General features: G+C 64.7%; 4 protein-coding genes across 4 annotated transcripts; 2 read left to right on the forward strand and 2 right to left on the reverse strand.

Moving 5' to 3' along the window:
• Positions 1–11,773: 11,773 nt before the first annotated feature.
• On the reverse strand, positions 11,774–14,248 carry EMIHUDRAFT_469784 (hypothetical protein; the record flags this gene model as incomplete). The annotated part of the gene is made up of 1 exon (XM_005773912.1): positions 11,774–14,248. One exon carries the CDS (start codon positions 14,246–14,248, stop codon positions 11,957–11,959), a length of 2,292 nt encoding a protein of 763 aa, XP_005773969.1. The 3' UTR covers positions 11,774–11,956.
• A 1,733-nt stretch (positions 14,249–15,981) lies between these two features.
• Positions 15,982–17,063, reverse strand: EMIHUDRAFT_241074 (hypothetical protein; the record flags this gene model as incomplete). The annotated part of the gene is made up of 3 exons (XM_005773913.1): positions 15,982–16,005; positions 16,077–16,682; positions 17,007–17,063. The coding sequence occupies 3 exons, from the start codon at positions 17,061–17,063 to the stop codon at positions 15,982–15,984; spliced, it is 687 nt and encodes a 228-aa protein (XP_005773970.1).
• A 926-nt stretch (positions 17,064–17,989) lies between these two features.
• On the forward strand, positions 17,990–18,701 carry EMIHUDRAFT_241075 (hypothetical protein; the record flags this gene model as incomplete). Its single annotated transcript, XM_005773914.1, has 2 exons — positions 17,990–18,279; positions 18,347–18,701. The coding sequence occupies 2 exons, from the start codon at positions 17,990–17,992 to the stop codon at positions 18,699–18,701; spliced, it is 645 nt and encodes a 214-aa protein (XP_005773971.1).
• A 338-nt stretch (positions 18,702–19,039) lies between these two features.
• Positions 19,040–19,725, forward strand: EMIHUDRAFT_241076 (hypothetical protein; the record flags this gene model as incomplete). Its single annotated transcript, XM_005773915.1, has 2 exons — positions 19,040–19,371; positions 19,527–19,725. The coding sequence occupies 2 exons, from the start codon at positions 19,040–19,042 to the stop codon at positions 19,723–19,725; spliced, it is 531 nt and encodes a 176-aa protein (XP_005773972.1).
• Between the last annotated feature and the right edge of the window lie 567 nt (positions 19,726–20,292).

Raw genomic sequence — 20,292 nt, forward strand, 5'->3', positions numbered from 1 at the left:
CCCCGGCAGGGGGGCCCCCCCGGGGGGGCCCGGCGGGGCCCCCGGCCCCCCGCCGGTGGCCCCCGCCGGCGGCCCCCGCCGGCGGCCCCCGGCCCCCGCCGGGGCCCCCCGCCCCCCCGGCGGCCCCGCAGGCCCCCCCCGCCGGGCCCCACCCCCCTCGCCTCCCTCGCGGTGGAGCGTCCGGCCACCATCGCAATCGGTAGAGATGCAATCTCTCCTTGTGTGCTTGGCGCGAAGGCCGCGCGCTCTTGTAACCGTCATATCGATACCAGCGTCGTATCGATACCAGCATGGTTGAGAACGAGTTACGCGATTCACCGGCTTCCTCGCCTCCAAAGTCGGCAACGCAAGCGGCCGGCGAGGGTGGCGAGGGTGGCGGCACGGGCTCCGATTCCGAATCCGAGGATCTTCTCGCGGCTGCTTGTCGCCAGCTTGTCGCACGCCGCCTCCGTCTGCGCCTCGCGAGCAGGCGGACGCGGCCCCAAAGCCGTCTTCCGCCGAGTGCCCTGCCTGCAAGGGGAGGCACAGGCCGCACACGTGCGGCTCGCATGGCAAGGCCGCCGTTGAGGCGCGCGTCGCTGTCCGCGCCGCTGCCCGCGCCGCGGGCCCGACCGATGCCGGTGCTGGGCGTGCGTCTGCCACCTTAAAGCGCTCCCGTCCGGCGGTGGTGGGGCAGCGCGGGCCGATTCTGGACTTTCGGCAGCAGAAAGCGCTGACGACCAAGCTCGAACAGGTCCGCGCGAGCCTCGCGCAAGTGTACAAGTCAAGCATCTATGTGCATCCCCATTTCCGAGCCAATTGCCATCTTGAGGACGACGACAAGGTCCGCGAGCACTTCATCATGAGCAACGCCATGATCAAGTCGGTGTGCGCTGGAATGTCGCAATCGACAAAGGAGCTGGCCGGTGTTCCCCTGAACAAGGTCGCGCTCATGGACTGCATGTGGTGGGGCGAGTCGAAAGTCTACAATTGCTGCTCTCGCTCGGTGGGCGGAGAGCACGTGGGCGAGCTGGGCGACGCGGTCCTCGCCACGGTCAAGGGCTTTGTCACCTCGCACTGAACACGCCGAGCGCGCAGCCATCAAAAGCCGTGTGCCTCCTAGGCATGCCTCGGGAGAGAGAGGGGCGTGCGTTGAGAGCGGGGCGCGCGTTTGTATGCAGTATGGGTGTGGTTAGGAGCATTGAGTCTGTTCGGGAGTTTGTATGGATCAACTATGAGCGACGCCCATCGCCCGCCCAGGCCGAGCTCAGGCCCCAGCGCCCGAAAAGTCAAAGAGAAGAAGCGAAACATTTAGCATTTTCAATCTACACGACCGGGCACCGCGCCCCGTGTCGTGGGAAGAAGAAACTGTGTTCACCACGCAGTCCCCGCCCAGCAGTCTCGCCCTGCAGTCGCCCAGTCCCCGCCCAGTCCTTCCAAGAAAAGAAAACATCTCCGAAAAAGAACCGGAGCGGTACGCGCGCAAGTACTGGCCTGTGGCGCGCCCAGCCCCGTCGTCGTCCGCGTGCCGCTCGGCACGCCATGCTCCGAACAATTCGCGGACTCGGCCGCGGCGCTTTTGCGGCGGCAACGTCGTTGACATTGCGCTCGGATGCCTCCGGCTGCACTGGCAATGGGAATGAAACTTTGCCTTCAACGCCACATGCAGTGGCGGCCTTGCGCGATTCGCAGGGGGAGGCGGGTCTCTGTTCGGCCTTCCCCGCGAGCATGCAGGCGAACGTGCAGTCGATTGCATCGTCGCGCGCCGAGACTGTCATGGAGAGGCTCTCCTCGCCGCCTCGTTCGCCACCCAGCCGCCCCCTTCTTCGCCATGCGTGGGAGTGCGCGATTTGGATGTGCGGCGCGAGAGCGCGCGCCGCGCGCGCAAGTATACAAAGGACGCGGTGTATGCGTGTCGGGCACGGTCATTTTCCTGTCATCTCCCACTTTCATTTTGCACGCGTGCGTGGGAGTGCGCGATTTGGATGTGCGCAGAGTGCATGTATGTACAGAAATGTTACAATCCGCTGAGCCGAGACAAACACACACACCTCCTCTCCGTCTGTGCTCTCTCTCCATACATCGCGATTACACCATCGCTCTCGGCGCATTGCCTACTCTCACGCCACCGACCATGTGCGGCCGTGCAGCAGTGGCAGCCAGACAAGCCGCCACCAAGCACTTCACGTGAGGGTGGGGGGGCCGCAACCACCGAGCCCCGCCGCGGCGCGGACGGCGTCGGCGCCACCCACTCTCGTCGGCGCACACGTGCCCAAACGGCTGACGCAGGGCGGACCGCTGGCAGCTCCTCCACCTCTGCTCCTACCCGCGGGCCACGGCCCTGCTCGGCGACTCACGCCGCCGCCGAGACAGCGCCGGCGGCGCCGCCACCGGAGCCGTCGCCGTCACCGCTTGTTCTGCGCCTCTCAGAGGTGACGCAGCCCTGGAGCTCGCGGCGCGATATGGTCACTGCCCGCAGTGCGCCCGCCCTCTGCTCCGCAGAACATACACGTGCAGCGGCTGCGCGCGTGAACGGTTTTGCTCAAAGCGATGCCAGCGCGCAGGGTGGTGGTGGCACGGGCCTTTCTGCTACGGGCCAGGGGCGGCGCGAGCTGCGTCAAAGTTGCAGGAGGCATGGCGCACTTCCCGGCGCCATAGCAGCCGCATGGACGAGGTCGACTGAGCTGGCCCTGTGGTGGCTGGTGGCGCGCGCCTAATCACTAGCTCGCTCGCGCCTTTCTGCCAGGGCGTGGCTGTCCTGGCAGTGGTGAGGAAGTGGCGGAGGGGAGAGCGCGCGAGTGCGAGTGCCGGTGTGTGGCAGGCAGATTGTCGTGCGGTGGTGTGTGGCACCGAGTGTGTCGGGGCATCAGGTGCCTCAAGCAAAAAGGTAGCGGCCTGAGAGGGAATCTGTGTGCGAGACGCGTGGCAGCGCGGATTGCGATGTGTGCACTCCGTTTCACGATTGATGCAATGCGATGCGAGTTAATGCGCAGTTCTTCTCTATGAGTCTCTGCACTTAGCCCTTTGGAGAAAAAGCTCACATATTATGCAGACCTGTGCCTGTGCCCTAGGAAGTAGACTGGGAGGGGTACTCCCAAAGGCGAGAGGAGGTCTGACACTTCGATGACACTCGCACGCCGGTGACGGCTCCCTCTCGCGCGGCGCAGGCGTCTCTCCCCATACCTCCCCCAGATCTCCCCACCTCTCTCCCCATCTCTCCCCGTTGCCTCACACTCGCGCGGCACAGGCGGCTGCTGTCGCACGACACTCTTCGCCACTCCACTCTTCCGCGCCAGCCTCTCCCTCCTTGGCGCAGACGGCTTGGCGGAGGTGATGATGATCTGAGATGACCCGAGATGACCCGAGGATGACCCGAGATTTGGTGGGGTCGCTCGCTCTCTATCTCTCTCTCGCTCTCTCCCTCTCTCTCTCTCCCCCCCCCCCCCCCCCCCTCTCTACCTCTCTCTCTCTGTGTGTTTGTAGGTTTGTTGTTGGCAAAGCAAGACACAGCGCACACAAAATCACACACAGTGGGTGTGCGTGCGTGTGTGTGCGGCGGTTATCCGCGGTGTGTGTGCCTCTGACATCTTTGTACGTACTCTTGTATGTTTCCGCTGAATGCGCCGAAATGTGAGCAGGGGTCAGGGGAACTCACCCTTGTTTTTCTCTTTCAGCGAGGCTTAGCGAGTACAGTTGTAGGCCGGCACCGCGAGAGTCGAGAGCGCGCTCAAGCCGCTCTCGACGGCATCATCCTCATCAAGCTGTCACATGCGCTTTGACGCGACCTCCTGCACCCGCGAGGAGGCCTCGACCGGCCTGCTCGCCGCCGCGACCGCCGACGGCAGCTGGCTGTCTCGCCGCGAGTACGCCGGCGCTGCTCTGCCCGCTGCCCGTCCGAGGCGGTGCGCTGCCGCGGCGTTCGAGGCGCTGCTCTGCTCCCTGCCCACGGCGCGGCCGGCGGAGCGGGTGATGCCTCCCGACTGGGCGTTTGGCGCAGAGGCGCCCACCCTCGGCAAGGCGATGGCGCGCTGGGCGATGCACCTCTACCTCGGAGTGGCCGACTCGCCGATGCGGCGGTACGTGCTCGACGACGATGAGCTCGACGACTGGCGGTGGCTCCCCGACACGGGGTGCGCCGCCGAGCCTCGCCCACGGCTGGCTGACCTACGACGTCTGCGAGGCTGCGGAGCGGCGGCTGAGAAAGCCGCAGGCTTGGTTGGGCGATGCGGTGACTGGGACAAAGGGCGGCGCGGCGCTGCTCGGCCAGCTGCAGGGCAACAGCAGCGGGCGCTGGCGGCAGCGGGGCGGGGCGGCATGGATGGCGACGGCGGGAGGAGGAGTCACGAGCGGCGGCGTCTGGGCGGCGGCGCAGGCTATATCTCGGCTACATCTCGGCCACATCTCGGCTACATCTCGGAGATCTCGTCTAGACCTCGTCTAGACCTCGTCTAGATCTCGTCTAGATCTCGGCTGCCTCTCGGCTGCACCTCGTCTGGGCGGCGGCGCAGGCGCTTCGCCTCGTGCGCTCCTCCCTCGGGCCTTGCGGGCGTGCGGCCGAGGCGGAGCTGTGGCGCAGGCGTCCCTCTCAGTGAGTCACTCGGTCGTCAGTTGGTACTCGGCTCTTGAGCCCAGGCGGAGCTGTGGAGCAGGCCGCCCTCGAGCCTCCTCCGCCAAGCGCTGCCGCGGGAGCAGAGGGCGGGCGGCAGGGGGGCGGGCCTGCTTGGCGTGGGAGTGCAGGCGCACCTGCCTCTGGCGCGAGATCGCCCGAGATGACCGCCGAGATCATCCCCGAGATGACCGCCGCCCCCCCGAGATCATCCCCGAGATCACACACCCCCACCCGAGAGGACCCGAGATCACGCCCGAGCTCACACGAGCTCACACGAGATCACGCGCGTGAGCTCACACGAGCTCACACGAGCTCACACGAGCTCACGCGAGCTCACACGAGCTCACGCGCCCGAGCTCACACGAGATCACACACCCGAGGTCAGGTGCGGCGGGGTGACGCGTGCGAGCGGTGGGCGGCGGCAGGGGACGGGGACGACTTGCCTGCGGCCGGGGGGAGGCTGCGCCGCCCGTGCTGCGACCTCAGAGAGGGCAGCGGCTCGAGGCCCTCACTGCTTTGGAGTGCACGAGTCAGGCCTTGCTACCGGGCAGCCGAGTACGTGTCCGCTGCGGCGGCCGTGCTTGCGAGGCTGCGGGCGAGGCTGCCTCCCTCCTCCCCCCTCGCCGGCCGCGAGCCGGTGCTGCTGCTCGCCAGCGACTCGCCGCGCGCTGAGCACGAGGTGTGTGTGGTGGTGGGTGTGGTGGTGGGTGTGGTGGTGTGGGGGCGGTGGGGTGGTGGGTGGTGGTGGGGGCATGGCGCGAGATTGCGCGAGATTGCGAGAGATGGCGAGAGAGGCCGCGAGGGTGCGCGAGATCGCGCGAGATCGCGCGAGATCGCCATGTGCGGGATGCGATGCGATGCGCTCCTCCGGTGCGAACTGATTGACGACAATGAGTGATTAACAACCGGTAGGTGCGGGAGGCGATGCGCTCCTCCGGTGCGATGGCCGGTGTCCGGCTGCTCGCCGTGGCGAGAGATAGCCGAGAGGCAGCCGAGAGGCAGCCGAGATAGACAGCCGAGCTGTGGCCGAGGTGGTGGCTGCGGAGCGGTGGCGGAGCATGCGAGGCGCGGGGAGGTTGCGGCTGTCTCTGCACACCTGCAGCTGTGAGCAGGCGAGCCCGCGGGGGGAGGCGTGGGGCGCGGTGGAGGAGGGGGCCAACGTGGGCAAGCGGCGCGCCGCCGCAAAGAGAGGCTTCATCGAGGCGCGCAACGCTGCGGGTCTCGTCAACCGGACGGCGAACTTTGCGGTGAGATCTAGCCGAGATATGGCCCCGGGGGCGAGGCACGGCCGAGAGACAGCCGAGAGGCAGCCGAGAGGCAGCCGACAGACAGGCGCGAGACCGCCGACAGACAGCCGACAGACAGCCGACAGACAGCCGACAGACAGCCGACAGACAGCCGACAGACAGCCGACAGACAGCCGACAGACCGCCGACAGACCGCCGACAGACAGCCGACAGACCGCCGACAGACCGCTGACAGACCGCCGACAGACAGCCGACAGACAGCCGACAGACCGCCGAGATTCCCTTTGCACAGGCGCTCTCCTCCGACCTGCGCCTCCTGTCGGCCAGCCACGGCTTCGTCGGCACCGCCGCCTCCTGGACCTCGAGGCTCGCGCTGCTGGCTATCACGGGCGAGCGGGGGGCGCTGCCGCCCTTCGTCATGCTTGACCGCCCGCTCGGCCAGCTGTGGTTCGCGGGCAAGAGCTGAGCGGCGCCGGGGGCGTTGCGACTTTTTCTTTGAAATCACACACAGTGTGTGTGTGTGCGGCGGTTATCCGCGGTGTGTGTGCCTCTGACATCTTTGTACGTACTCTTGTATGTTTCCGCTGAATGCGCCGAAATGTGAGCAGGGGTCAGGGGAACCCACCGCCTTGTTTTGGAGGAACGAAACATCGCTGCACTCATTGCCTCGCACTCATTGCCTCGGACCAACCACGATGCCGGAGGACCGGAGCTGGCTCTTCGGACCCGGAGTCTGGCAAAACTTCGCGCCTACCAGGGCGTCGTGGCATCGCGTGCTCACCCTCGCCCCCCTCACGTGCCACACATACGGCGACCGCAAGCTGCCGGTGTTTGAGTCGCTGGCCAAGAAGAGCGTGTCGCACCTCGTCTCCGCCGTTGCCGGCGGCACGCTCCACATCGACGCGGAGGCCAACATCGACAAGCTCGGCTTGGTGAGCCAGATCAATGACGAGGCAAACATGCCCATCCACAAGTGGGCCGTGACCGATGCCACCTTCAAAACCGGCGGCGGCCGCTACATCGTGGTCATGGCTTTGCGGCTGCTCTCTACCCTCCTCATCGAGGACGTCGACCACTATGCCCCACTCTTCGTCGGACACGCGCATGACACTGGCCCGAGTGCCTGCTGCCTCCAGGTCTTCTGCGGCAAGTGGCACCGCGGCCAGTACTTCAAGGGGGACGAGCACCTGAGCGAGGCGATGCCGAACATCGAGGGGTCCCTCACCCACTTCGCCAAGAAGTTCCCCATCGAGGTCGACCCCAAGCTGGCGCGCATCCGGGACCACTTCAACGCGCTCGACAAGACGTCGCGCTTGCTGCGTGAGGGTGGCGAGGTGACCGTCTGCGGCGGGCCGCACGAGGACAAGACGGTGACGGTCCGAGGCATCGACTGGCAGCGCTGGGGCGGCCAGGTGCTGTGCGCCATCCCCGGGGTTGAGGAGCCGGAGTGGCTGACACTCTCGGTACTGACACCAGGGGTGCCATCTGGCGGCCTCGCAACCCCGGGCGCCAACGCGCCGGCTGCGCCCGGAAGCGCGCGCACCCAGGCGGGGGCGGCGGCCGCCTCCTCGTCCGCCGCCGACGCGGCACTGCCCTCTCCCCACCCCCTCAAGCGCCAGCGCCTCATCTGAGGGCCCCAAGGGAGGAGGCAGCAGTCCTTGAGAGAGTGATAGCACTTGACTTGGGGGCTGCATTGCATGCACGCTCGCACACGCGCGCGCACACCGCAGAGGACACATACACCGCTGAGCGGACAGAGCGGGCGCGGACCCGTTCTTGAGACACAATGTGCACACAAGGAATACACTTTACCATATTTATGGATGCCCTCAATAAGATCTCTCTCAGAGTCTCTCCGCACAGGCTTTAGCTCTGCTGCGCACAGAGCTGTGCGAGCGCCGCTCCACGAAGGGTCAACAATGATGAAGGGTCATGCACAATGAAGGGCGCAGCAGGTCTGGAGCCAGAGAGGCACACAAGCGCACGTCGTGTGCAATCGCGATGCCACAGCACACTGCTCAAATCAACGCGGCGGCGAGATGTCCAAGAGCTTGAAGTGTGCTTGCAGACTCGCCGTCGCGCACGTGTGGGCCCTCTCGCAAGTTTCCATCCTATCCTTTAGCAATAGCGGAGGACTCCCGGAAGATTGAACGACGAAACCACACCTCTTAACCTTGGTAGGTTTTAGGTAGGTGGACAAAGGTATGTGTTTTTCTGCCTCCCCTCCCTAAAATTAGGCGGCCATATCGTGCTCTCATCGGCTAATATTAGGGAGTGCGGGGCGGTCGGGTGTCAGACCTAGCGCTAGCTGACGTATTTTGGACAAACCACGATGGTTAAGAATCGAAAAACGTCGGAAGGTGCGTACACAAACCAGGACCCAAACCGCAAGACCTCGAGGGTGATTTTGGTCCGCCCACGCGACCGTTACGCCCACCAAATAAGGCGGGCGCCACGATTCGCGACTGCGAGGGCAAGGTGTGTATGGAGGCGCTTCCTCGCCTCACTCGCCACACGCCCAGGGCAGAGCTGGGGCGCTATCCACCTCCAGGGCTGTCTGGCTGCTCGCCAGCCAACCGTACGCCCAACTCTGCGCCCGGCGAGTGGGTTTGGCAAATCTGTGGCAAACGCTGGGAAGGCGACGCCGAGACGTACAATAAGTGCGCAAAGGCTTACCGCGGGTGGATCGGCGGCAACAAGAGACGCGTGCAGCAGCGACAGCAAAGCGTCCAGCAGATGGAGGACCACCGAAAGCGGGAGCGTGATCGGTACAGGAACACCCAACCAGATCCCACTCCGGAAGCCGTAGAAGCCGCTGCCGAGCAGCTCGACAAGCCGTGGACGCTGTGCGGCCACATGCCGATCAAGGTGCGGCTCGCAGCAGAGCGCATGCGTGCGGACCGCCATGTCCGCATCCTCACGGAGGATGCGGCTGAGGGCGCAGCTCCGATGGCGGCACTGCCGGAGGACAGCGCCGCTGCGCAGGCAGACGAGGCCTCTTCGCCGGCAGACGAGGCTGACGAGCTTGACCTCGAGCTGCTGCCACCTCAGCTGCCAGAGGAGGACCAGGTGGCCTCAACACCACACCCACCGCAGCTTGGTGCTGACCTGTGCACCGATGGCTGCGCTGACCCTGCTGCCTGGGCTCGCTCGCTTGCCCACCTCCTCCCAAACCGTGGGGCGAGGAGGCCAATCCACACCACAGACGAGCTCTTCGATGCATCACGGAACTACATCGGTGGGCGGCTGGACCACATGCCAATGGCGACTGGCCTGGGGGTCTCTGGCAGGGGTGCCATGGGCTCCTTTGCGTGCTTTCGTGACGACGACCGCGTCCTGGCGTGTGCCGCCGAAGGGTGCTCCGTGCGCTGGCCTGTCGTCTATGCGTGCCAGGCGATCCACCAGCTGCAGAAGAGGACTGGCCTTCGCTACCTCTTTGAGAACGGCGCACCTGGTGCTGAGCTTGTCGCTGCTGTCAAGGGCGAGGGGCAGCAGAGCTGGACCTGCCTCACGTGCGCCACCTTTGCATTCCTGCGCGACGCGGTGCCTCTGATGCGCCGCAACGCGCTCGAGCTGATGGCGCTCCGTGGCTGGACCACAGCCACTGACTTTAGCAGCTTGCTCTGGGAGTCCCCTGGTCTTGCGCTCCCCAATCAGCTCGAGCTTCCTCTTGCGAATGGTGGCCTGCACATCTTTCAGCCCCCGCGTCTGCATTTGGTGGTACTCAACGGCGGAGGCATCAAGCTTCCCACAGCCGTAGAGGCGGAGCAGCTCAAGACCTTCGTGGTCTCTGAAGACGACAGCAACATCTTTGACAGAGCAGTGCGAGAGGTTGGTGTGCGAGGTGCTCCTGGTGATGTCACGATCATTGTTCTGGCTAGCGCCGGCGCGTTTGCACGACTCGTCTCCCACGGGGCTGAGCTCTGCCGTGGCTGGAACAAACTCGTAGGCCAGCCCAGCGCGCTCAGCGCCATGCTGGCAGACACGGCGGTGGCGATGCCTATGGCAGCAATTCGCAGCAGCACCAGCCCAGTCAAGGATGTGTCCACCAACCGCCTCTTCATTGGCGCGCAGATCCTCGCCAAGGTGCACACGCTCGCCAGGCGCCACAACGGCGGACCTAGCGACAGCGGGTGCGCAGTCTGCCTGCGCGCCAGTGTGGCGCTCGACCACATGAAGCTGTGCAAGCCATGCGCGAGGCTGCTGTCGAAGCCCATTGCACCAGAGTCTGTAGCTTTCAACTGGACAAAGGGAGGCCGCATTGGCGCTCTCAACAACCCGGTCCAAGTCGTGCCTCACGAGACGACGTCGCGCTACTGGGGTCAGCCTGACCGGGCCATCGCGCACGGCTGCGCCCTGCTGCCGCCCAACCCGGCTCTCACATCCACAGGACGTGTGGATCTGACCCCGCTGGTGCCAGCGACACCAAACAGCAAGCGGCACAAAGCGGGCGATCCGCTTGTGTCGCGCAAAATCGAGTCGACTTTCCGCAGCCTCAGCGTCTCCCCGGCCGAGCATGACTTCGCGGCGCGGCTGGTGCCCGAGTACGCTTCTCTGCGCAAGCAGCTGGCAAACCAGGAGTTTGAGCTGCTTCTCATCCTGCAGTATGTGTGCCCCCTCTCTACGACGGATGGCCTGTTTCAGCACGATGCTCGCATCTCCAACCTCACCTCGGCCGCCGCCGGGTCCAACGACGGGCCATCGGGTTTCATCGCCGGCTACAGCCGGCTCGAGGTGGAGGCGCTCAAGTACAACACATACGAGGAGCTGCTTGAGGCGGCCATCAAGCCTGGTGGGTACCTCGCAAGGCGCAACTGTGGCACGTACCTCTCCGAGGATGGCTGCGGCACGCATTTCGACCAGTCTGACACCCATGAGGTTGTCGTAGAGGTGTGGGCGGGCGACGTCTGCGCGCTGCCTGATCAGGAGCGGCGCCGAGCGATGGAGCTCGCAGAGCAGCTCGCTGGCAGCCATGGCGCCCGTGTGCTGGTGCCGGATGCCCGTGTGTCGCTCCGCGTCCGCCCGTGCCGCGATGTGATGATCGCGCACCTCAAGGCGTGGCAGCACCTGTCGATCAATCACAGCGTGTTTGGCCGGTACGCCACGGCCGTGCACATCGCATAGTCCTTTTTTACTGCAATTTTGTGTGACAGTATGGACAACACGTGAAGACATGAGTGCGGGAGACGCGAGGGTCGCCCCCCCCCCCCCCCCGCCCCAGTGTTCCTCGGTGCGGCCGCGGAGGCTCTGTGAGTTGCACAGGCCGGTCGTGCGCCGGGCCCTCCTACTCGGCTCCAGCGAGTAGACAAGTCTTGTCATCAACAGAGTAGAAGGATCCAACCTCGAGGCTGATGTGACCAAGCGCTGGTAGCGTGGTTTAACCTCACACCCATGGTCTCACAGTGTGCCGGCAGTCGCCGAGCAGTGTCGCTCACACAAGCCGCAGCACAAGTGACTGCGGGCCAGTGAGGGCGATCCCATCGCTGTCACAGCTGTGGTAGCCGCACGGAAGGCTGTGCCATCTGTGCAGAGCGTGTGAGCAGCAGAGGAGCTGCTCTCCACGCTTCAGGAGCAAAGAGATGCATGCCACCGAAGGCGGCCTCGACGTTCGCCGAGCGCTGCACAGGTTGGAGGAAGCCGCCGCCGACGAGCGTAGAGCGCTGGTCAGAATCCGCTATGGCGGTGACATTGCGCATGAGCTGCGGCCGTGTCGCCGTCGTAGCGGCGAGGCGCGGGACCGTCTGTGGCGAAGTGGGTCGCGTGCCTCGATTTGCTCACACAACTCGGCGATCGAACGAGGCGAAAAAAGTGGGCGCGCGGCACACCGCGTTGGTGTCCTGTCTGAGCCTGGCTGTTCTCCACCTTCCTATCTAAACGAATTTCACAACAAGACTCCTCGCACACCCACTGGGCACCGGGACTTGCGCGCACTGGCAGTAACACACGAAAAAAGATTTTTTACAAAAGAAAGAGTTGAGCGGCAGCAGTCACCCCCCCAAACCTCGCTAGACAAAGCGTGTCTACAGGTAGATGCGGGCTATACAGGGCGCTCCGTTGGCTCAAACGATAGACATGCACGATGATAGACATGCACGATGATTCGCTCTCTCTCTCTCTCTCCTCACATTTTGTTGGTGTGGCGCGTCATTGGGCCCCACAGTGAGGCACTGCACGACGCCTGATCCACGTAGTCGTGGGCCCGCTTCTGGTGCTGCTTGCGCGGCGTGCCCTCAGTGCTGTCATCGCCCTGTGGCCGCTTCAGCCCTGGTGTGGCCACCGCCGCCTCCGGGTGCCCCAGCAGCACCATCTCGGACGGCTCAAGCCACACGCCACCGGCCCAAAGCCGGGCGGGCACGCAGCCGCCCTCGCACGTGCCCGCCTTGCACTCCTCGCAGAGCCGGCCGTCGCGGAACACATTGATCTGGAGCTTGGTCTGGTTGTCGAGCGGCAACCCCGCCTCATCGAGGTAGGTGCCGTGCAGCCGCTCCTCCGCCGTCGCGATAGCTGGTCGCGACTCGTTGAACGAGGGGTGGAGGGCGACGCCACCGCCGCCCTCCGCCTGCGCGCAGACAGCGAGCAGCTCTTCGTCCATCGTGGAGACAGCGAGGCCAGCGCCGCGCCCCTTGAGGCAGACGATCAGCCTGCACAGCGAGTGGTGCGTCGTGCGCGTGTCGCCGTCCTGGTGCGCCGCGTGCTTTATCGCCGTCTCAGCGGCGCCGCTCAGCCCCGAGCTGTCGGCCACGCCGCGAGTGCCAGCCCAGCTCTTGTTGGGCCCGTGGGTGCGGGAGAAGTTGAGAGAACGAACCTCAGACAGGCCCATGCCAGTGCCGTTGTTGATGCCGTCGCTGCACCCCTTGCACAACCGAGCGAGAGCGGGGCCGGCGCCGCGGTAGCTCGCGAGCTGCTCTTGCCGCGCCTCGTGCGTGCGTGCGGTGGAGCCTGCTTCAGAGAAACGGCCACGCGCTCCGCCGCCCGCGAGCGAGAAGCTCTGCTGCTTGTTGAGGTCGATGTTGACGTTGAGCTGCGGGAGGTGGCACGGCCGGGGATGCAGCATGCCCGAAGCGCCGTGCAGCCCCTGCCGCCCGCCAGCGGCATCGAAGGCGTCGAGGGCGCCGGCCACCTCGTCGAGGAGGTCACCGCCCGCTTCGACGAGGTCAGCAGCCAAAAGAGCGCAGCCGTCATCGCGCGCGAGGCGGAGCCACACCGGCGCCAGCCCCGTGGCGTGCGAGGTCCCCAGCTTCTGCCGGTGCCACTGCAGCCCATCGACGACGCATCGAGTGCTAGCCACTCGCGCCTCCCCGCTGGCCATCGGCAGCGGTGCAAGGGCGGCAGCCCGGGCGTCGCGCCGAACAGCAGCTTCGGCCATGCGCTCCTCGAGGGCATTGACCTCCGCAGCCTGGCGCGCCCGCTCCGCCCGCACCTGCGCCGCCACGTGCGCCGTCGCCGCCTCAGCGAGCGGGTCGGCGAGCGCCACCTCGGCGTCGAGGCGCGACGCTGCCGGCTGCAGCACGGACGCCGGCGCACTCATCTCGTGAGCAAAGCCGTCGACGCCGAGGAGGGTGAGGCGGCAGTCGCGACTGCCGTCGATCGAGACGCAGACAACCCGCGCCACCGCGCCGCCCACGCATATCTTCCGCCAGCCCTTGAGCGAGCCTCTGGTCCCGTCGCCGCCGATCAACAGCCCGACCGGCAGCAGCACCAGGTCGCCGGCCGCAAGCGGAGGCGCCGCGCTGGCCGCTTCCGCCGCCTGGCGCGCCCGCTCCGCCCGCACCTGCGCCGCCACGTGCGCCGTCGCCGCCTCAGCGAGCGGGTCGGCGAGCGCCACCTCGGCGTCGAGGCGCGACGCTGCCGGCTGCAGCACGGACGCCGGCGCACTCATCTCGTGAGCAAAGCCGTCGACGCCGAGGAGGGTGAGGCGGCAGTCGCTCCTGCCGTCGATCGAGACGCAGACAACCCGCGCCACCGCGCCGCCCACGCATATCTTCCGCCAGCCCTTGAGCGAGCCTCTGCGCCCTCCGCCGATCAACAGCCCGACCGGCAGCAGCACCAGGTCGCCGGCCGCAAGCGGAGGCGCCGCGCTGGCCGCTTCCGCCGCCTGGCGCGCCCGCTCCGCCCGCACCTGCGCCGCCACGTGCGCCGTCGCCGCCTCAGCGAGCGGGTCGGCGAGCGCCACCTCGGCGTCGAGGCGCGACGCTGCCGGCTGCAGCACGGACGCCGGCGCACTCATCTCGTGAGCAAAGCCGTCGACGCCGAGGAGGGTGAGGCGGCAGTCGCGACTGCCGCCGATCGAGACAACCCGCGCCACCGCGCCGCCCACGCATATCTTCCGCCAGCCCTTGAGCGAGCCTCTGGTCCCGTCGCCGCCGATCAACAGCCCGACCGGCAGCAGCACCAGGTCGCCGGCCGCAGCCATCTCGAGTTCGTTATATTTCAAAAAATGATGAAACCCCAAGTGCTCCACCCCGAGGTGCTCCAAGATAAAATCAGCGATTTACCGGGGCTCAGGAGCCTTCCACCTCCTGCCCTTCAACGCCAGCTGGTGGTGAAGGAGTGATCGTGTTGCATCACCGCGTGGGCACCTATAACTCGGGAAGACTCGGCGGGTGGGTGGGAGGTTCTCGCGTGCCAGTGCAAGGCCAAGGGCGATCCGCAGGCTTCCACCTCGTCTGCTGCCTCGACCTCATCCTCCTCGCCGGCACCGAATGTGTCTCCAACCGAGCCGATGGCCGACATCTGCACTACGCCGGGCTGTACGGAGAAGAAGAACCCAGTGGAGCAGGTTCTGCTTCTACTGCAAGCAGGGGCGCACCGGCCACATCGACGAGGCCATGGCGGGGTCCAGCAGCTCGCTTCGAGCGTTTCCTCTTCAACGAATGCAACTTCACGCTCCATCTCCATCCATGGTGGACCCTTTGCGGAGACTCGACCGTGTGTGTGACGCACCTTGGATCTTGAGGACGGTGCGTTGTTGGTCCCGAGCAGCAGGGCGAGGGAAGCCTCGGACTGGTGTGCTCGGTCCGTGCGGAGAGCCTGTCCGCTGTCGTCATTGTTGTTCTGTGTCTTAGTGTAGCAGAAGTTCGGTCGCACTTTCATTCATGGCGCCTGGACCGCGCGAGAAGAGCCCGCCACCGAAGAGGTCGAGACGACGCGGCCGCAGTGGGCGATGGCCAGCCGCAGCTGGCAACCCAGACCGCAGCTCCGATTAGATCCAGCCCCGATTAGGTCCAGCTAGAGATCGACATGTTTGAGGAAACAAACGCAACTTGGAGCACTTGGAGTGCAGTCATCAACCTCACATCCAGGGCCAGGGAGCTAAGAATCTTTCTAAGAAGCGCAACCAGCGAGCCGGATGATCGGCATCGGGCTACGGGCTAGAGAGCCCTGACCCCTAGCTAGGGGGGGTGCGCGTTCGCAGGGAAAGGGCCGTAAAGTAAACACGGGTCTCCGAGGGTTGGTTCCGTGTACCGGGTTTCCCCTTAACTTCAGAACGCCCCCTCTACTCGGAGCTAGTAGACACGACACTGAGCTGCTGCTCCTCTCGTACAAGGTCCTCTTCTTTGCACGCTACAAGCCGACCGCAAGAGGGGACATGCTGCCGGGGCTACTGAGGCCCAAGGAGCAGCTGGAGAAGCGCGCCATCGCCTACGCCGTCAATATCCTCGTGCCTCTCAGCTCGGAGGAGGAGTTCAAGAAGGACCGCATCACCTTCACGTCCACGCTGGGCATCATCTTCGAGGAGAATCTGCACCGGCTGCCGTACTAACAGCGCAACGCCGCGTTTGCTCCCGGCGAGGACCCGGTCGAGTACGTCATGTCCTACGTCGGCGACGTCTTCCCTCATGTCAACCAGATTTACAGAGAAAAGACGAGCGACGAGGCGTGCACCCAGCTGGCCTTCTTCGGACTCGGCGCGCACAGAATCGAGGTCGAGACCGAGACCCGCACAGACGAGCACGGCAACGAAGTCGAGGCCAAGATGTACGTCGTGCGCACCAAACAGCTGTCGCAGTTGCCCGTCCGCGAGGGCTTCGAGACGTACGGCGGGGACGCATATTTCGACGCCGAGTGGCGGATTGAGAAGATCGTATTCCAGACCAGAATGAGGAGATCTCGCCACCCATGTGGGGGTCGACGCAGGCACTCCGGTTATAAGCGGGCCAGGAGTCGGGGCTATCCGCCCAAGCAAGGTAGGCCGGATAGTGCTCTGTGCGCTGTCCGTCCCCATCGACGATCTGAAAGACGGGATAGTGCGCCTCGACGGCAGAGAGGGAGGAGAGCAGGCCTGGCGGCAGGGCGTGCGAGATCTGCAGCAGCGCGGCGGCGTCGAGCACTCGCGTGACCCGGTCCCATCCCCACGGGCGGCGCTCCATGCTCATGTGAAAGGCCCACATCGGAAGCTCGACGTAAGCATCGGAGGGAGCGCTACCCACGATGGAAGAGGCCTTAACGTAGAGATGCAGGTCGATGGTCTGCATGGTATTGTCGGTGAAGCAGAAGTCGAGCATCGCTCGGTTGTCCAGCGCCGAGCTAAAGACACCGCTCGTGCCGCTTGCGGAAACGTCCATGAACGTCCAGTGGCCCGCTGCGCCTCCATAGATTGGCACGCGACCGACGCATCGCGTGGCCGGGTCCCAACCCGCGCCGTCACCCCACGTGACGAGCAGTTCGTCGGCCGAGCTCTCAACGACCTGTCTGTACTCGGGATCGGAAGGCTGCGGGAGGTGCACGCCTCGCTGGTCCATCCACCAGATCCCGTGCAGCGACGCCGGGATCGCCGACCCGGTGCGAGCATACGAGAGCTCGTGCTCGACCTGATCGTTGCGGATCCGGTGCAGCGCGAACGGCCCCTATGCGTCAGCTTGATGCGGATGCGCGCTCCACGCTCTCACCTCTCAGCTCTCTCCCTCTCGGCACTCGGGGGCCGGCGGGGGCGTCGCGCGTCGGGGGGCATGTGGGGAGACGGGCCCCCCCTCGCCCCCTGGCGTCGCGCGTCGGCGCTCTCTCGGCGGAGCTTCGACGCTCCACTCACCCTCCAACCGCACCTGTACAGTCGCTAGCGAGCTCTCGAAGTATAAAAGGTAGGGTGAGAGAGAGAGAGAGAGCTCGGAGCTCGCGCGAGAAGCGCGAGTCCGAGAAGGCGCGTGCGCACGTGTTCTGCTGTTCTCGCACACTGCAACGGGCATCTTTGACGTCGGCCGCTTTGGGTAGACGGGCATGCGCATGGACATGGGCACATGCACAAGGCACAACGCGACCGTACAATATGTTTGAAGAGCGTCCCAGACTCATGCAGAGGTGCCGCCCCGCACGCCGCACCCCGCGGCCCGCCCGCCGCGCCCGCGCACCCCCGGGGCTAGGGCTCTCTTGCCCGCAACCCGATGCCAATCATCCGGCTCGCTGGGTGTGCTTCTCAGCCCCCCGGCCCTGGATGTGCGGTTGATGACTGCACTCCAAGTGCTCCAAGTTCTGGACTCCTCGCTTGAGCACTTGAGCACTGGATAGGGTCGGATTCCGCATGGTACAGGACTCCTCGTCTAAGATGAAGATCGAGCGCGTCGAGAAGCGCGTCGAAGCGCGCGTGAAGTAGGTCGGAGCCTAAAGAGAGGAGTCGAAGAGAGGTGCCCGACTCCAGCATACAGAGAGTGACGGGCGAGGTTGGTGGGGTATGCAGGGCGGAGCCGCGGCGAGAAGGCTCATACACGTTCGCTTCTCGCTCCATCTTCTGCGCCGTGGCAATTCATGGAGCGCTTGGAGTGCGGTTGGTAGCACTTAAAGAAAGAAAGAAAACAGACAATCCAAGGGAGGGATGGGAGGACGGCACCGCCTCGCTTCAGATGTACCTTTAGATGCGCTCTGATGTATTGTGTGGCTTTTGGACCATGTCCACGGGCATGCCACATGGACATGGATACGTTTGTTAGGACTTATCTTATTTATTTGAGTAGACGTAAGGTTGCCGTGTGAGTGAGTATTCTTGATACGAAACCACGACGACACACACCAGTCGACTCGCATCGGTTGCCTCCACACACTCACACACGTAAGGTTGCCCCACCCCGCCGGCACGCGATCAACACGCCCTCAGAGCCTGTGAGTAATAGACCAGCTACAAAGAAAAAGAAAATGCTCGCGCAGGTCCGTCGGCCAAGCCCACATGTGGCGTTTGCTCGTGCTTCTCTTGCTCCACCCTGTCTCCGCCACAGAGCTAGCCAGCCTTAAGGAGGACGAGGACGCTTACGCGGGCGAGGCATCAACGGTCGACGGCCAGCTCATAAGCCTCGTGCAGGCGAAGGGCGCAGATGATCCTTCGCTTGTGTCTGAGCTGCTCAGCAACGGCGCGTCGCCGTCGGCGAGCGGCCTGTACAACTATACGGCCATCATGTGGGCTGTCGTGCGGCACAAGGTCGCGACGCTTCAAGCGCTTCTCGATGCCGGCGGCGACCCGTCGCCAACCAACGCCTGGAGCCGACACACACGCTTGGCCGGAAGCATCCCGTCGCGGTGTGCGTAGGGGCCGCGACGCACTGTTCCTCGCTGCCTGGGAAGGCGAGCCGATGGTGCGGCTGCTCATCGACCACGGCGCCGATGTGAGCGCCTGTGCTGAGCACGATGAGTGGACGCCGCTGCACAAGGCTGCGGAGAAGGGCAGCCTGCCGGTGGTGGCGATGCTCCTTGAGGCGGGAGCCGACCCGCACGCCCGCACGTTGCCCGACAAGACCTTCGAGGACGGCATTGTGCCCGTCGATCTCGCCCGTCGCAAGCTCAAGAGACTGGGGAAGAAGAAGGCGCCGGGCGAGGCGGCAGAACTGCGACAGCTCATTGCGCTGCTTGTGCAGCACAGCCAGGGGGAGAAGGAGGAGCTGTAGGAGCGATATTCTGGCTCGCCCCGCGCGCGGTTGCCGGCGGCCGCCATCAAGACTAGGACGGACGCCGATTTTTGTGAGTGATTGTTTGTGAATGAATGAAAAATGGGTAGTTAGTCGATCGAACGTCGAGGATCGTGGATCAAAAGCATGATACAAGAGCGATATCAACCATTGCAATTCACACACAAGACACCGACACACAAGCTCTTTCCATTCAGCTGTGTTTGGCCGACGGCCACGGCCTGAAATCCGCCGAAATTCTTCTCCTCTTGAGGAGCTCGGCAGCTCTTCTCTGGGTTGGTTCTCTTCCCTGGTCCGCATCCGGAGTCTGGCAGCCGATGCAGACCCTCAGTGCCCAGTGCCACAAAGCGGCAGAGATGATGGCCAAATCTACGGCCGAGCAAGATAACGAGTCCGAAACTACGGCGGAGCGAGACATCGATTCCGACTTTCTCTCGCAAAGCTCTTACGTAGATGAGGATGATGACGCCGGTGACGCCGAGATCGACGACGAGATCACAGCGATCACCGCATCGATGGTTCACTGCAACCACCACCACCACGGCGACGCTGCCGTAGCAGATCCTGAGTCGCGGAGCGCCGCGTCATCCTGCGACGACCGTTCGGCTCGAAAGCGTGCCCTCAACGGGAACAGCGACGAGCACCGACGGTGGACGTGCTGGCGCCAATCGAGCGTCTCGCAGAGCTCCGAGTCGAGCGAGGTTGCCAAAGTAGGAGAGCACGCACAACAGGCACGCAGAACGACTCACTAGTCCGTCTCTCGTCGTAGGTGCGCTCGTCCACGAGTAGCGTCTGCTCGTCGAGAGAGTCGACCAAAGGGTGGGGCAGTCTGCCGGCCGCGACCAAAGGGTGGGGCGTCTTGCCGGCCCACGCCTCGGGGGCTCCAGCGGGGCCAGACTCGGGGCCAGGCTCGGGGCCAGGGCCACTCCTCGGCCGGCTGCCAGAGGATTTTGGCACATGGGGCATGCCTTCGTCGGGGGGCGGGGGACGGGGCTCCGGCTGAGATGAGCCGACACGTTCGTGCGGGTTTACAGTAAACCACAAAGCTTTTTTTTCTGTAGGGATCCGTGGTGAGCAGATTTCCAGATTCACTTGTGCGTATTACATGTAACAGTTTAATTCTCCCCTGCCGTATACTTTTGTGTGAGAGGAGACTAAGGTAAGCTAACTAAGGTGCTCCTGCTCGAAGCTAACTAAGGTGCTCCTGCTCGACTGCCGCTCGACACACGAGTCACGACAGTGTGCAGGCCCCGCAGCTCCAGCACAACGACTCCCCTACGTGCTACGACAGCAGGCCGTCCACCCCCGAGAAGACGTGAACAGTGGCAGTGGGGGGGCGGAGTCGCTAGAGCTGTCCCCCCCTCGGACCTTGGGCAGGCGGAGCTTTCCCAGTCCATCGATCGAGCCGAGCGGTTGCATGTATGTACAGCAATCAGCATCAGCTTTACGCGGCCTGCGAAGGCTTTGACGTCGCTTGGCGTCATTTTTACGTTTGAGATGAAAACAGATATTAGCGATCAGATTCTCAGCCAGTTAATAGGTGGGACAGCCCGTCTCGCAGACAGTCAAA

This window comes from Emiliania huxleyi (genome assembly GCF_000372725.1).
Source record: "Emiliania huxleyi CCMP1516 unplaced genomic scaffold EMIHUscaffold_322, whole genome shotgun sequence".
Classification (NCBI taxonomy): Eukaryota; Haptophyta; order Isochrysidales; family Noelaerhabdaceae; genus Emiliania; species Emiliania huxleyi.